At 38.4% G+C, this 16,799-nt stretch overlaps 1 protein-coding gene across 10 annotated transcripts; it reads right to left on the bottom strand.

The window, feature by feature from the left end:
- Positions 1-2,358: 2,358 nt before the first annotated feature.
- EBAG9 (estrogen receptor binding site associated antigen 9) lies at positions 2,359-16,459 on the bottom strand. 10 transcript variants are annotated; one of them, XM_081116368.1, is made up of 8 exons: positions 16,189-16,421; positions 14,984-15,068; positions 12,483-12,580; positions 9,510-9,588; positions 8,586-8,744; positions 6,821-6,928; positions 5,642-5,733; positions 2,359-2,870 (listed from the first exon to the last, which is right to left on the bottom strand). In XM_081116368.1, the coding sequence occupies exons 3-8, from the start codon at positions 12,563-12,565 to the stop codon at positions 2,750-2,752; spliced, it is 642 nt and encodes a 213-aa protein (XP_080972494.1). In that variant the 5' UTR covers positions 12,566-12,580; positions 14,984-15,068; positions 16,189-16,421; the 3' UTR covers positions 2,359-2,749. The 10 variants fall into 10 exon arrangements, with proteins under 10 accessions (XP_080972494.1, XP_080972498.1, XP_080972493.1 ...); XM_081116372.1 differs by lacking the exon at positions 16,189-16,421 and adding an exon at positions 15,660-15,976 and having other exon boundaries at positions 13,825-15,068; XM_081116367.1 differs by lacking the exon at positions 16,189-16,421 and adding an exon at positions 15,660-15,976.
- Positions 16,460-16,799: the final 340 nt, after the last annotated feature.

Below are 16,799 nucleotides of genomic sequence, written 5' to 3'. Positions count from 1 at the left end.
TCTATGTAAATGGTAAAAACAAGTTGTTAGCTACTAAAATAAGCTCTTCATGGACCCACCATCTCCTGCAGCCCTCCAATCCACCTGAGAGGGAGAAGCTCCCTCCTCTGGAACAATTCATAGGCCCTAGAACCGCCCCCCCCCCTCCAATCTGGCTTCAGCCAGAACCACTCACCTTTGTAACGGTGGCATTTGCTTACACATCTCATGAAAGATTTCCTTTGAACAAGGTGCTAAAGAATGAAAACCGTTGTCGTATGTTATCCTTAAGGGTTAAAGAAAATGTGTATGTTAGCTGTATCTGGTTCAGACCAACCCTGCAGTAAATACATCAGTATTGACAAAATTTAGGCTTTTTGTAACACCGGAGTCGGTTAGATTTACACTATAGTGGTAGCTCATGGAGTGAGTGGTGTTTGGAAGCTCCATCCAGGTGCCAGTTTCTAGAGCTACCCCCTCCCTCCCAACCACCAATCTTCATCCAGGAACAGTCACTGCCCTGGCCAGAGGTGACTGCATGTCAAAACTGAGGAATCCAGATGTTGAATCTTAACTGTCAGTTCTAAAATGTCCACTGAATTAAGTATGTTACTTACAAAGAGCCAAGAGTCAATTGGTAGATAGCCCTAGCTAAAGCTTAGTAAGAGAAAATAGCTGGAAACCATGAATGAATATATAAAAAACGTAAAATAAGTTTACACACCTTTGATTACTTATCTCAGTACATGAAATGCACAATCCAGACGATGGGTAGCACTTCACTTATCCTATCTATGCCTGTTTGTATTTCTTTTTCACTAGTACTAATAAGCTTCTATAACTGATAATTCTTTATGAAAATCAACAAAAACAGAAACCATAAATTTAGAAGTTAAAGAGCCAGTTTGCTACCATGAAATGTGTATATGTTTTTAGATCCATGATTTCTTTTGGGACAATATACCCAGTTTAATACAGGAATTTAGTTCACATACCAACAGAGGTGAGAAAAAAAAAAAGTCCAGAACTGTTATTTATTCTTTTCACAAGAAAAATCTTTCTTCCTAATTAATCAAACTATAATTCCTAAACAGTCTTTATTTCTAAATAAAACCCAAAATCTCACATAGATAAAAATGACAAAAGCAGACTTCAATACTTGTCAACTATGAGGGAAAAGCAGTAAAGTGTATTGTGCTAATGGGGAGGTATATCCTTCATGAACCCCAAATTTAGAAAATCATGTAGCATTCCCTTAACTAAAAATAAACAAACACAAATGAGGGAAGAGAATGTACATTTACATATTATTAAAATTTTGAGTCTAATTCTCTTTAATTGGGAGTTTATTGGCAAAACCTAATAAACATGGTATCTGAAAATGTGGTCTGGGACTATAAAAAGCTCTTTACCAAAGTTAAATTTCGCCTGATTTCACAATCGCATTTACTCCGGAAGATTTGTCTAAGGACTTAGGGAGCCCCTCATTATATAGTTTGTCATTTTATTATGAAATATCACTTTAATTCAATATATTAGCAGTATTTGGCCTGTAGAGTATGACATTTAAAAAACACACAAAATGTTAATTTTGGGCAACAACTTTTAACAAAGTATAAACCTTTAAAAATTCTAAAAGCCCTAGAAATCAGGCTGGATGCATTTTAATTGTGGATAAAAAATTAATGGGATTTTAAAATACTAAATCTACACTTTTCCCTGTGAACATAGTATGTATCTTACTTTCCTTAAAACTATTTTGGAGCTAGTCAACACCCAAAAATAAAATCATTGTTATTCCTATCTTGGTTTATAATTTAATAAGTCAATGTTATCTTAGCCAACAACACAGGCAACCTGCATTATGCCAGATATATAAAACTGATACAGAAATCTAAAAGCTTTAAAATATTAGAACTGAAGGCTTTCTGCATTTGTAAATTAATGGCTTTTGGGAAGGAGGAACTACAGTGCTTAAAGAGACCAAACATCTTAAAAATCTACAACAAAAGGGAAAACCTACTGATACTAGTTTTTAAAACTCACAAGTTATAATAATGTAAAACAAATTTGCCATTTTACCTGATTTTCAATATGCTTATACATGCAATATAAATTATAAATATTTATAACATTATAACACCATCTAAAAGAAAACAATGATGTACAAAAATCTTTATGATAAATAAAATTATTGCATTTAATGTCATTTTCTTAAAAACTGAAATCATTGAATTCTTTAATGTTGTATTGAATATAAACAAGACCAGTTCAAATTAGAGGAAATGTATGCCAACACCAGCTTCTGACAACAGAAATACAAAAGTTAAAGCCCTGCAAGTTCGTCTGATTTAGGTCGGGTAATCATGGAAACAAGGGAATACTTAAAATTATTTATTTTATCATTATGCACAATGAAGGAGAGGATTATAGACAGTAGAGTTCTTTCCCACCATAAAATTATTTACACCCATTTATTCCGCTAGAAACACTAGCTTGAAGAGGTACTGGTAAATTCCATTTGAAATAGTTTCCCTACAGCAAACAACTGCCCTATGATGGAGTGCGTTGACAAAAACATTGTCTCACAATCCTTTTTGTTCTTCTGAGTCTCAGTCACAAGAGCCAGGTGCTCCACAGGATCCCGGTGTCCTGCACGGCATGGTGAGGCGTGGAAGTCAAGGGCGCGTCTGTGCCCTGAACATCCTCAGGCCCGTGCAGAGCCGCCTGGGCGCCTGCACCCCGCTGGCGCGGCACCTGCGGGACGCCGCTAGGACAGCTTCACGCCGATTTTGTTGGGCTCCTTTTTCATGAGCCGCTGCGCCTCCTTCTCCATCTTCTTTCTTTGCTGCTCTGCGGCTCTCTTTTCTCTGTCTGCTATCTTCTGCTGCCTGGAAGGAAACAGATTCTTATTCCGGCTTTCAGGAAACACCATGCAGGGAAAATGGCACATACGTTCCAGGAAGAAACAGTGCCTTTTACCAGCAGCTCTTTTCACTGCTTGGAGAACCTCAAAGATATTCAAAAACAGAACTTCTTTTAACCCACAGAACACGACTTACAAATTAAAAGTGGTGTTATTTACATTTTACAAACAAGTGAAAGGGGGCAAAGGCTAAGACTAAGTACAGGGCAGTAGGGAGCCACACCTCCTGGCCCTGCCTCAGAGCATTTCCACCAAAACACAGCTTCCAGTGGACCTTCCATTGGGCCACATCTTTTTTTTTTCATACCACTCAGAAAAGCCTGATATTGAGGATTCAGTCTCTTGTTATTAAAATAATTAAAAACCAGTCAGTGAAGGGTGTCAAGAACACAGATATGCCTTCCAACTAGAAGCCAGATTTCAACTGACGGGTTAGCATTTGATCAGCTCTACTAACTAAGGGGCAGAATGGAGGGCATTTACTTATTACACATCGTGAGAGTAGAGTGGGTGATGCAACAGGCCACAGGACAGGAACAGAAGCTGGTCCTACATCTGAAGGTTAAGGGTATGAGGAAGAAAGCTGTAGGTCACAGCTGGGCCCCCATAGGCCACGCCAGGTTATATGCAGAAAAGTCTAGTGTGGATTACCTATGTATGGGACAGCAGGCTGACTACAGTGAGTGAAACATGTACACAAATCTCAATCATACGTATAACTGGGAGTAATAAGAGTTATAAATGATCAAAATTCAAGAAAGTAGAGACTTGCTTTAGGCAACATTTTGACCATCACCATCAATTAACTATAGTTTCAAAAGAATAGTTTTTAAAAATCTAGTTTTCACTAGCTCTTCCCACTTCAAACAAAGGTGATAATTTGCACTAAAAACATCAAAATGCCCATAGGAAAAGAATGATAAAAGGCTGTTTAGGTTACAAACAAGTAAGATAATCAGGCTTTGACCTGATCAGTAGCTGAAATATAAACATCAACAATTAATGTTTCTAGTACAAGATGAAACTTAAGGATCACTGCAGACAAAACACGTATTCCCTGTTGATACACGCCGGGAACTTCTGAAGTACCCAAGTGTTCTTCCTGAACGAGGCTGATCACAGCAGTGGTGGGAGTTTAACGTGGCAGCAGGAGACAGGCTGAGTGAGAGGGTGTGGAGCACGGACATACTTGTAAAGTTCTCAGTGCTCCTTCGGGGGCAGTAACAACAGACGGAGGCTCCCTGTCTCTGTGCTTCTACTTACGCAACTTTGCAGCCTGAAGCATGTCTTTTACTGACTAAGGCTCCTCTCAAGCTGTCGTAGCATGTAAAACACTGTTTGGGTTTTTCGGTCTTATTTCGTTCAGGGTATAAGATGACAGGGTAGGAAAGAGAAGGTTTTGTACAGTAAATGTTCAGATACTTGTGAACTCATATGCTCTCCAGTGCTGTCACTAAGATTGCTGGATTCAAATGGACAGCCCTTTCCTTTATCCTGTGTTTACTAGAATCCCTGATATAAAATACTCAGAATTCAGTATCTATGATTTAGCCCCCCCAAAAAAGACTAAAAAATAGATGGTTTATCTTTTTTGATGACCCATACAATATAAATGCTGCCATTTAGAATTTTGGAAATATTTCCTTAATACTGGATAATGATGAAACAGGAACTAGATATTTAGAACTCTCAACATTACTGACTTTTAAAATGGAACCCTTACTGTGGGGAAAAAAAATGCTGAAAACAAGGACAAGACCAAAAAAGAAAGTCAGTTAGGGCTCTCAGTTACTTAACGGCACCCTCTGCTGGTTGTTCGAGGCAATAGAAATTTATTGATAAAGGCAGGAATGAAAAATACAAAAATGAAATCAGTTGTTTTGTTAAAATAGTCAGATAAAGGGTAATTCATTTTCTATCCCTATTATAAAAACAATCTTTTAAAATAAAAACTTATACAGCTGTATTTTATTATATCATCTTTCAAAATGCAAAAGTAACTTAGACACATTTAAATATCTGAGTTTTCATCAATGATGAGTCGCAAACTCTCTTAAGGTAAATTTTCTTTTTACTCTTTGACCTCATCCAGCAGTAGCAAGAATTAAGTTTATTGCTCACAAAAAAAAAAAAAAAAAAAAGAATGTACCAACCAACAAAAATAAACTTGAAAACCTCCAGTATATTTTCTTTTCTGTAGAATGGGCTATATCTGACTTATGTTATCTATCTCATAGGGCTTCCGAGTGCTTCAATTAAGATACATATACAACTGTAGAATGATATGTTATTTTACTTCAAATTTGAGGGGCTAGGCACTATGCTAGATGATGGGGAAACAAAAATAAAGGTATAATTTCTGACCTAGAGGAATATGTAGTGGTGACTCACATTTCATAGTAGGATATTTCAAGAGATAAGTACATTTTACAGGGAATGAAATATAAATATAAAGTATATAGTGCAATATGGTGTATATATGTAAAAGATCTCATTTGCCATTAATAAAAATTATTCTTTTGCTTATATAATACTTTCAATTCTTGATTTCTGTGAGGTTATATAAAATAGCATATGTGGTCTGAAATACAACAAAAGTATCCCATATTATCTAAGGTTCAGATGGGAATGAAGACAAATGTAACACTTGGCAGAATAAGCTTTCTTGACCGCAAGTGTACCATGAACAAACCTAGCCCTTCTATTCAGGTAGCAACGTAATCATTATTCAGATACCTCAGAACTTCTTCTGCTTGCCAGGCTGCGTCGTCTCCTTCTTCCCAGGCATTGGTGTTTTCCTGCCAGGTGTCCAAATCACCTAATTCAGGCTACAATAAAAACAAAACAAAATTGCAAGAGTCAAGAGCCATTCTTTCCTCCCCAGCAGTCAAGAAGAGCACCTTTTAAAACATAACCCAGACCCTGTCATTTCCTTGTGCCTGCTCCAGGTCCATTCCATGTCACCATGTCCTTCTACACAAGGCCCAAATGATTTGGCCCTGGTTTGCCTGCAAATTCTTTGGTACACCTTTTTTCAAGAGGTGGATCTTTATTCTACTCCCCTTACACGTGGGCTAGATTTAGTGACTAGCTTCCAATGAATAAAATAATGTGGAGGTGACAATGTGTCACTTATAAAGTTAAGTCATAAACAGGCATTGTGGCTTCATCCCTGCATGCTCTCTTTTTCTTGGGGATCACTTGTTCTGGGAAAGTCAGCAGCAAGGAACTAAGGCTTTGTGCAACCAACCAGCATTAATTTTCCAGGCATGTAAGTGAAACACCTTTGAAATGGATCCTCCAATTCCAGTTGAACCTTCGGGTGACTACAGTCCTAGCTAATGACCTGTCTGGAAACTCATTAGAAACTCTGAGCTAGAATCACCCAGTTTAGTCTCCCCTGGATGCCTGACCCATATAAACTACAAGAGAAGAAAAATGTTTGTTGTTGTTTAGGTCTGGATCTGGGAGTTTTTAAAAAGTTCAAAGGTGATTCTGATAGGTTTCCAAAGTTGAGAACCACAATTATATACTGTTCTCACTACTTTTGTTGCATTTAAGTCAAACACGTTTAAAGTCACTTTAAAGGTAAATAAAATCTACTAGGGAAACAATTCACAACTCACTTAAAAATAACCTGCTATTATGGTTAAATTTTACTAGTAATCTCTTTAAAGGTCATATTTTTAAATAACATTTTGTCTCTTTCATGTGTACAATGGGACTCTGATGCTCATATCTGATGTAATTTACAATCTCAAAGGACAAGAATAGTAAAACTCCAGATTAACCTCTCTCAGTCTGCTAAACCTGTTTCAAAGTAATAGAAATACAAATACTATGTGCAATTCATTTTGATCTTTTAAGAAAACAGAATCAAAACAACCCTTGCTTAGACACCATTAATATACTTACTGATTGATGAATAAAAGGCATATCTTGTGTAGCTGCTAATCTACTAGAAAAACCTGTGCTACCATCTGGGATGCCAAAATTTAATGGTTCTCTCTTCTTAATAATGATCTGCAAGATTAATTGAAATAGAATTACAGGAATATTTTATACATCACTATATAAAAAGACAAAATAATTAACTGACCAAAGCATTTTATAATTATTTAAAATGTTTTACCTTTCTTTTAAAATGTACAATTTTAAATAATTTTTTAAATAGTGTATAAAAAGTACCAAAATTCCTAGGCAATTGTCATACAAATCAGTTACATACTAGAAATACTGTATTTCTCTTAAAAAAATAATAATAGTTTCCCCTTCCTCATTCCTTTTTCCCTTCCTAGACCCCAGACCCCGAAAATGTAATTAGGTACTTTTGGTCATGGTATTCAATAAGAACAAAAATTATGCTTTATCAAAAGTATAACTAGCTCTCTATGCATGTGGATATCTAGGAATACATTAACTCTTTCAAGCCAGTAGTATTAGCTTTGTAACTTAAAAGCATTTCATTCTAATTAATTCATTAAGGTACTATAGTAACATACTAGGTTACTATTAAGAGCAACAATATACTCCCAAAATACTAAGAAACTCACTTAAAATTCTTAAAAGCTACACAACTTAATGGTTTTCAGCACTGAGGCATTTGGACAACTCAACAAAAACAATTATGATTACAGAATATAAGTGTTACCAGCCTTGAAAATATAAACATAAACATACAGCTGGAACTGGATGAAAGGTAGAAGAGGGTGAAAACCCAGTTTGAGAAGTATGGAATAAATAAGATCCTCATTTTATATAAAGCACTGTATTTTAAAAAAGTATTTTCTATGCTTGATCGAACAAGAAATGAAACTTTAAGTGTGTGGTGTGCTTTTTTAAATAACAGAGTGACTGGTGAGGTAGGCTGGAATAACAAATTATAAAATTTGGAAGAGGGGAAGAAGGGTAAGGGTAGTGTGAAATAAACCCTCATTTACCATAGTATGAAGTCAACGGACAATGTCTGTGAATGGTAAATCAAGACAGAGCAATATATATATTATTGCTAGAAGCCCAAAGAGAAAAAATTATCAGCGGCTGCTTCTGAGAAGTAGAACTACCTATGAAGAGTAACAGGGCAGAAGTCTGTGGCTTTTCATTGTAAGCTCTCCTGTATTCTATGATTTAAAATTTTTTTTTTAAGTATATGTACTATTGCTTAAAAAAAGAAAAGAAAAATACTCAGCCATTGTTCTCTTTCCAATAATTCTCTGTATCTTTAAGTGATCATTCATATTCAACTCAAAAAGTTTTAAATAAAGTACGGATGACTAACACAGACCAACTACAATTACTCCGAGTTCTCAGAGCCTTGCAGTTTTATAATGGTTACAAACAACGGAAAGCACCTAGCACACATCACTAAACTCTGAACTCTTTTAAGGTCAGAACTGTATCTTTTTCAGCTTAGTCTCCACAGCAGGGACTGGAATCTAGGCTCTGATATACAGAAGAATTTCAATAAATGTTTAGATATAATTTTAAAAGGGGTACAAATTACTAGATCTCTGTCTAGGTCACTTGAATATATAAACTCATCTTTAACATGGCAGACACACAATTTAATAATTATAAATAGTCTTTCTAACAATACTAATTATACTGTCTAATTTTAACTATAGGAACCTGAAAAGCAGTTTCATAGTTTAATTGCTAAAAGCACAAATCTTGAACATACTTTCTGAGTTTTCCTTATAGTTGGTGTCATGTCCTTAAAATAGTCAGGTTCCAGTTGTTCCAAAGCATTTTGCTGTGTTGCCACATTCCCATTCCCTCCTTCAATCTTTACACTTGTGGGCGCATCTTCATCCCAGGAAGTCCACTCTTCAACATCTGTCTAAATTTAATTGATCAATATTGTCAGCCAGATAGGGAGAACCTAATTAGCATCTCATTCGCTGTTTATTAGAACAATGGGCCTTCTAAAACATGAGGTTTCAAACTTTTTTGACCAATAGAGAAATATAAGTTTTATTTCACATACCAAAACTACATCAAAAGTTTTAAAAAATACTTTTACTCTGAGTTAGACATTCTGTTATATCCATTAAAAAACAAAAAACAAAAAAAACCCAAAAGCAAATGCTTTGAAAATTGAACTAACTACAGTCCACAAAAGGAGGAACTTGCAACCTACGCCTAACCTGGTTGATTTCCCGATAAAATAAAAAATATCAACATTCTTGATAGGATTTAAGTAAGATAAGAGTCTCAAAAATATTCAAAATGTCCATGAAATAACCCAAAATTATTCAGCACACAAAGAATCAAGAAATCTCAACTCACATGGAAAAAGTCAATCAGCAGACACCAAACCTCAAGGTGATATAAATGCTGGAATTATCTAAGACTTTAAAATAACTATTATAAAAACACTCCAACAAATAGCAAACACTCTTGAAACCCATAAGAAAAAAACCCAGAAAATCCCAGCAAAACAATAGAAAATAAAATAAAGAGCGAAGTAAGATTTTAGAATCAAAATATGTAACAAAAATCAAGACCATGACTTCCAAGTTAATTTCATGACATACTAAATGATCTGCAATCCAGTCTGAAAAATACGGTTCTGTAACATTTTTCAGCCTTAAAAAAAAATTACCTGTTTTGGAACTGACGAATAATCAACTGTAGTTGGCAAAGTTATTTGGTCTCCACTTAACTTCCGTCCTCTGCCAGATCTAAAACAAAAATGAAATAATTTATTTCAAAAACTACCAAAACAAATATAGGTAAAAGCACCATGGACAGTAACTTAAGGCTTATAAAAGATCTTTTTCAATTTTAGAATTATTTATTATTAATAATTAACTGTTGCTCATTAAAATATAAACGAAAAGCATGCTTCAGGTATCTTACAAATGTTTTTAAAATCTTGGGCCATACAACACAACTGCTTTTTGGCTTAGGACTAATAACTATACACAAACTCAGGAGGACTATAAGGCCAAAAACAAAAAAATGCAGTGTGTTTCAAACCATGCTACTTAGATTACTGTGAGTTCTGTAGGTGAAGCTCTGGGACACTTATGCTGTTTTAACCAGGGTGGCTTGGCTTTTGTTTTACATATTTGGTTTCTTGGTAAGATTACCTATTAAACCAATAAAAAGTTTAAAAATCACTGGGTTGAACTAAACTGTAATTGATAAATTTTAAGGATTAGTAGGAAAAGCACTTTATTAAATAAGATAGGTATTATAACTCAGATGTTAAAATCATGGGCTATGGAACCTGTGTAAACCATGATTTTCAATGTTATTTCTATTATGAGTCTAATTGAAATTACCTAACCTCTCAGCTTCAATATCCTCATCTGTAAAATGTCGGTATTCAAACCTACTTTTGTAGGATTGTTGTGAGGATTTAATTAAGTGATAATATCTAACGCAGCTAGACACTAGACAGTACCTGCCATATAACAAGACATTTTAAAAAAGGTAGCTATTCCCGGCTGGGCATGGCTCAGTGGTTGAGCGTCGACCTAGGATCCAGGCGATCAGGGTTCAATTCCTGGTCAGGGCACATGCTGGGGTTGTGGGCTCGATCCCCAGTCAGGGGCGTGCAGGAGGCAGAGGATCAATGACTCTCTCATCATTGATGTTTCTATCTCTCTCTCTCCTTCTCCTTTCCTTTCTCTGAAATCAATAAAGATATATTAACAAAAAAAATATTTTTTTTAAATAGAAAGAATAAAAAGGCAGCTATTATAAATGATTAGTCACTTCATTTCAAATAATCTAGAAGGCATCTACTTAGATCTAATTGCTAAAGGATAAAGAGAAAAATAATAGTCTACTACTAAATGTATGATGTAAACCTGGTATTTTAGAGCACATAATCTAGGTTCCTTCTGACACTTAAGAAAAGCTTATTCTAGAAAGGGGTTCATTTTCTTAAAAACTGAACATATAATCAATCCTAAATATATTTACATTGACAACAGAAATTTGTGACAACAAAAATGTCCTTAATATTTTTTAATCAAATGCAATTTTTTATACTAAAAGTAATCTATATTCAATACAAGTTTTAGAAAATACAGATTCAAAAAGAAAAACACTATAATCTTCACTACCATTAACACAATTACTTCTTTTAAACTCTGGCCTTCTGGCAATTAATATCCATTCTAATCTGCTTTACCTGGCCATTGTCCTCATGCTATCAATGATTTTGAGTACTTTTTCCTACTTCCCAAATCCTGTCCTCTTCCCAGGTGATTTCAACAATCACCTAAATTTCCCATTTCTTGCTTGACCTGTCCTCTAGCAATCATCTCCATTCATTTCCATTGCCAAATCTTAGACTTTTTTCTTTTTTAATCCCAGACCACTCTAATTCTAACAATAAATTCAATGACACTTTAACCCAGAGTTTTAGTAGCTATAAAATGGCCATTTTGCTAGAGAATGCATTCCCAAGGTCCCTTGCAGCTAGGTGGCCATATATAAAGCTCTGGACAGTACACTGAGAACAGAATTGCTCTGTGCAACTTTTAAGTCATGTCCATTAAAAAAGAGAGCTGATTGCCCTCCAATTCCTCTTTTACTCTACTCTTAATGTGCCAGTACTTTTTTACAGTACCCTTAGGCCAAAAGAAATACCCAACAGTTCCACTGATTATATAGGTAGGTCCACACAATTTGCCACTTATATATGTCCTAACTGCTTAGTAGCCATTTGAAAAAATAATACATATCAATTTAAAGAAAAAATTTTTTTTATTTCATTCTTAACCAGTTACTTACTAATGGAATATGCATGCCTGTTGGACATTGTACAACTTTCCAAGCCTTGGAATTATTTTCTGTTCTACATTAATTTTGGTTCAGTACTTGCTTTCAATTACAACCTAAAATCCTAGCTTTGCAAGGATAAGTCACCAAAAATACAAGTAAACAAAAGCTTATCTCAAACATTCAAGAATATCATCAAAAGTAATGCTACAAGATCTAACGTTGCAAACATGAGCTACCTTGAGCCAGTAGTTTGTGCAGAGTTTAAAAGATATTGACTATTACATTCATCGTGTTTTGCTGAAAATATCCTTTGGCACTCCTATGAGCTTAATGTGAAGCTCTGAAGTGCCTTAGCACACAGTTTAGAAACTATAGTTCTAGGGTACAAAAGTGTGAAAAGAGAATTCCAGTCTCTGGATGACTTACTGAAGCAGAATGACTTATCTGCCCTAGGCTACCTGTACATTTTGGACACTATTTCTATATTATTTATAGAAATACCTATGCCTAATTCCACTTAACCATCTTAAGACATTATGATAATGAAACAATTTGTATACATAAAACCCTCTGATAATTTTAATAATGAAAATTGTTATGCTTATTTCTGATATTCTATAGTATTAGGAATGTTATTTTAATGGCGTATGCAAGAATTAGAAAGAAAAAAAGATCTGAAGTGGAGGAAAAATATTTTAGAAATAACAGAGATTAGTGAAAAAATACTATAATCAAGATATTTAGTTTAAATATAATCTGTCCTGCTGTTTTATAGTTATGAAAGTATGCAATCAGAAAGAAGATAAACATCAATTTGAACAAAAAATTTGTTTACCTGCATATTAATCTTTTTAGGAATGAGAATAATGTTGCTAAACAGGTACAAACTTTAAATAACCGAAACTGTGTGATAGCCATGATGGGAATCAAAACCTGTGGAAAAGGCACAAAAATAAATGCATTAAGTTGATTTCATAAGCTATATTCCTGTTCTGAAGTAAAGCTTAAAAGTCCTATTATAAGCTGTGAAAACCAGGCATATTTTTAACTTTTCTTTATAAACCATAAATATAGCACAGTAAATTTAAAATTAATATGTAAATCATGGGAGGTCTAGGATGGTGGTGGTGGAGGACACTGAACTCACTCCACCCCTGCCCATGAGCAAACTCAAATATATACATATATAGACAACAATGATTCCTCTACAACTGAGGGCTGAATGAACAGCTTCTGAACAATAAGAAAGAGACCAAATAGGGCTGGGAAGACATGGGAGCCCTCAGGAGCTGCAGTAACTCTTATGGTCAAGAGTAGCCAATAAGCACCATTGTTTAAGTTTCCCTGCACTTCCATAGGGTGGGTGGGAGCTCTATTCCTGGGCTTTGGATTACAAGCAAGATCACCATAGCTGTTCCCAGGTACATTGCCCTAAGCCTTTTACCTCCTCAACAATGGGATCAAGCAGAAAAAACAGGGTGTCACCCCAAAAAACACTAAAGAAAATTAGCAAGCCACAGGGAAGAGATCAAAAGAAGAACAGAAAACTACCAAAACAAAAAAACAATTAACAGAATAGCAGTAAGTACATACTTATCAATAATCACTTTAAATGTAAATGGATTAAATGTTCCAATAAAGATTTACAGTGGCTGAATGGATTAAAAACATGACCCATCTATATGCTGCTTACAAGAGACTAACTTCAAATATAAAAACACATACAGAATGAAAGTGAAGGAATGGAAAAAGATATTCCACTGGAAAATAAAAAGATGGTATAGCAATACTCATATTATATAAAATAGACTTTAAAACAAAAAATGTATAAAAAGACAAATAAGGATATTACATAATTATAAAGCAGTCAATCCAAGAGAAGGCTATAATAATCATAAATATGCACCCAGCATAGGAGCACTGAAATTATCTGCAATTATTAATGGTCACCAAGGGAGATATCCACAGTAATACAATAATAGGTGATGATATTATAATTTCCAAGATAAATTTTCCAACCAGTTGTACTGAAGTGGGGAGAATGCAATCAAGTTAACAATCAAGCAACACTTGATTTTATCAATTACAGTGGTACCTCGGTTTTTGAACGTCTCAGTTGTCAAACATTTCAGTTTACGAATGCTGTAACCCCAGAAGTAAAGAGTTTCTGAACATGCCTTGGAAGTCGAACATGCCACGTGGCATCCGCTGAGGGCAAGATCCTGGGGCCTAGCTGTCAGCTGTTGATCCCCTGGTTTTCGATCATTTCAGAACTTGGAACGGTCTTCCGGAACGGAGTACATTTGAAAACCAAGGTACCACGGTACACTGATTTGCAGACAGGAATATTCTTTGGGACTCATATTTACTTAATGCTCCAATTCAACTCAACTCAACTCAACTCAACTCAACTCAACTCAACTCAACTCAATTCAATTCAATGAAAATATATATTTAGCACCTACTGTGTAACAGATTCCACCAAGGATGACAGGAAACACTACTGACCAGTACTGAGAAACTCTATGCTCACTGCTCGTGACAATGCATGAGAGGGAGGCAGAGCCCTCACCAATCTCGCTCAGTTTAACATTTTAGGTCTTAGCCAATGCCAAGCATATAGTAGGTGATTCAGATATTTGTTGAATGGAAGACAATTAACATTCCTTGAGCATTCACTATGTTCAAGACATAGTTCTAGACCAGCGGTTGTCAACCCTTTTTATCTCATGGCACACATTCACTAATTACTAAAATTCTGCAGCACACCAAAAAATATTTTTGCCAGTGTGACAAAAGAAAAAAAAATAGGTGTAATTTTGATTTACTCACACCAGGTAGCTATTGTGGTGTTGGCTACTGTCATTTTTTCTATTTGACAATCTAAGGGAAAAGAGGTCAGTGCCCCTGACTAAATAGTCAGGCAGTCCACATTTTAAAAATTCTTGCAGCACACCAGTTGAAAATTACTGTTCTAGACAATGTATGTTCTATCACCTCACTGGAATCTTAAGAACAAATGAGGATGACAGTGAAGCTCAGATCCACTCACCCAGAATTTAAAGAGACTGAACCCAAAGCTCTCCCCACACCAAATTCCATTTGGGAAACCTGTAATTTTATACTCACTGCCTCAGTTTGATTTTTGGAATGGCCTTTGGGTCACCAACTTGATAAGCATGCATCTTACGCCAACTTGCACTTTGGTTGCTTCAAAGTATTATCTAGAACTAAGAAATGCTAATATCATCTAATTTTAAAATTAAGATGTCATTAAAAATTACTAGAAAAACTTGAGATAAAGCAGAATAAGTTTCAGAACCACAAGCAACCAACCCTCAGGGCTTTTGTAGAAATGAAACGTCTAGGAAATCAAAAGGAACGACAGACGCGTCAGCTACGTCAAGGGAAAAAGACTCACCTGCAATTAAAAAAAAAAAAGAATTCTGCATCAGAAATTGAAAGATTAAATTATCTGTCCTCCCTGTCATTCCATGTAAGCTGCTGGCAAGACCCTTTGAGTAGTCGCCGTATCACAATTTGTTGAACAAGTCAAGCCACCATAGTCTATGCTGGTACACGCTGGAGCAAACAAGTCACCAATCGCTGTATTTCTAAAACTATACATTTCGAATTTTCTTAATACCCACACTTGCAGAACCGTGCGATCCAAGACAGTACACAACATCTTCAACGAAGTTTGCAACTCTCTTAAGTAGGTTTAAGAAATATCACAAGGTTCCAAACATAAAAGTCACGGGGACGCACTTAAATGTCAAAAACCAAAGTCGGGCAGCGCGGGAGGCACGGGAGGGGGCAGCGGGCCGCGAGCGGGCTCCAGCCCCGCACCGACCCGCCCGGCCGCTCCGAGCGGGGCCTCGACGCGGGCACCGCGGCTGCCACAGAGGCGGAGGAAGGCCCGCGTGGCGCAGGGGCGAGGAGTTCCACTGCTCAAATGCTTTAGGGCTTCAGATTACCCACCTCGAACTGCCCGATAAAAACAAGATCATACCCACTGTACAGATGAGGAGGACAGGGGCGCCCTCGGGTTACACAACCCGACGCCATGCGCGCAGCGCCCTGTGGGCCGCCCTCAACTGCTAAGAGTGGGGGCCAGGTGGGCTGGGATCCGGATTTCGGAAAAACCGGCCCCGGGAGGCCAGGAGTAAGGGCGGGCGGACAGGACGGGCCAATTCCCCTGCGGGGGGCAGGTAGAGGGCCTCGGGGGTCTCGGCCGATCTCCAACCCGCCAGGGCGGCATGGTGCGGGCCGCACGCCTGGGGCCCACTCGCGATCGCCGGTCCCGCAACCCTCGGGTCATCCTGACCCGGAAACAGTCCCGCAGAATGGCAGTTGGCCGTGCCGCGGGGGGGGGGGGGGGGGACCTGCGGGAGAGGCGAAAAGGGAGGCGGCAGGGAGGGGAGTGCGGAGCGAAGAGGAGGGCTGACCAGAGGGGGGCCGAGGACACCCCGAGGCCCCGGTGGCGATGGGGGTGGGGAAGGGAAGCCCCTCGCGGGCGCGCGCGAGCCGCACACACTCACCTGCCCCTCCCCCTCCCCGCCCGCCCGGCGGAGGCTCCGAGCAGCCGCGGGCCGCGCACGCAAGGCGCGCGCACGCGCGTGGCCGGTCGCTTCTTCGAGCTCGCGCGCCGCGGGGTTCAGTCCCAGCCCCGCTCATTCAAAGCCGGGCGCGCGCTCCGTCGCAGGCGCCGTTGCCGCCGCGCCGCTGCCATGGCCGCCTCCGCCTCCTCGGGAAACCCTCCCCGGGCTCCTCCCCCGTCGCCCTCCTCCAAGGCGGCTCTGCATTTTCTCCGGGCCCACACTTCCGCACCCCGCCCCAGGTCCTGTTGGGACCAATAGGCGAGAGGCTGCGGGCCGGGCGTCGGGGCTGATAGCCAATGAGCGCCGGGGGGCGGGGCGAGCGAGCGGCGGCCGGCCCGGCAGCGGCCGAGGCCAGTTCACACGGAGGGTCTCGGGGACGGTCGCCGGGCCGCCGGGTTTGCGCCCTGGGGCCCTGCCTTCCCCAGCGCGCCTCCGCTCGGACCGTGCCCCTCACTGTCCCACCCGCTACCGCGCTGGGACGGAGGGGAAGCAGCGTTTAGACCGCAAACAAAGACGGAGCGGCGCTCCGGGGGCATTTGGGCGCCGGGGGC

This window comes from Miniopterus schreibersii (genome assembly GCF_964146895.1).
Source record: "Miniopterus schreibersii genome assembly, chromosome: 17".
NCBI lineage: Eukaryota > Metazoa > Chordata > Mammalia > Chiroptera > Miniopteridae > Miniopterus > Miniopterus schreibersii.
Note: the sequence above shows the minus strand (reverse complement) of the source record. Positions and strands in the feature narration are given on the sequence as shown.

What these genes read in the sequence shown, in the direction of transcription:
- EBAG9 (XM_081116363.1), bottom strand. Translation starts at nt 15,715, where the DNA reads ATGGCGTCGGGTTGTGTAACCCGAGGGCGCCCCTGTCCTCCTCATCTG. An exon ending in TTTTTATCGGGCAGTTCGAG is followed by an intron (nt 12,581 to 15,628) that starts GTGGGTAATCTG and finishes CCTTTTCCACAG; the next exon opens with GTTTTGATTCCCATCATGGC. An exon ending in ATTCGTCAGTTCCAAAACAG is followed by an intron (nt 8,745 to 9,509) that starts GTAATTTTTTTT and finishes AATTAAATTTAG; the next exon opens with ACAGATGTTGAAGAGTGGAC.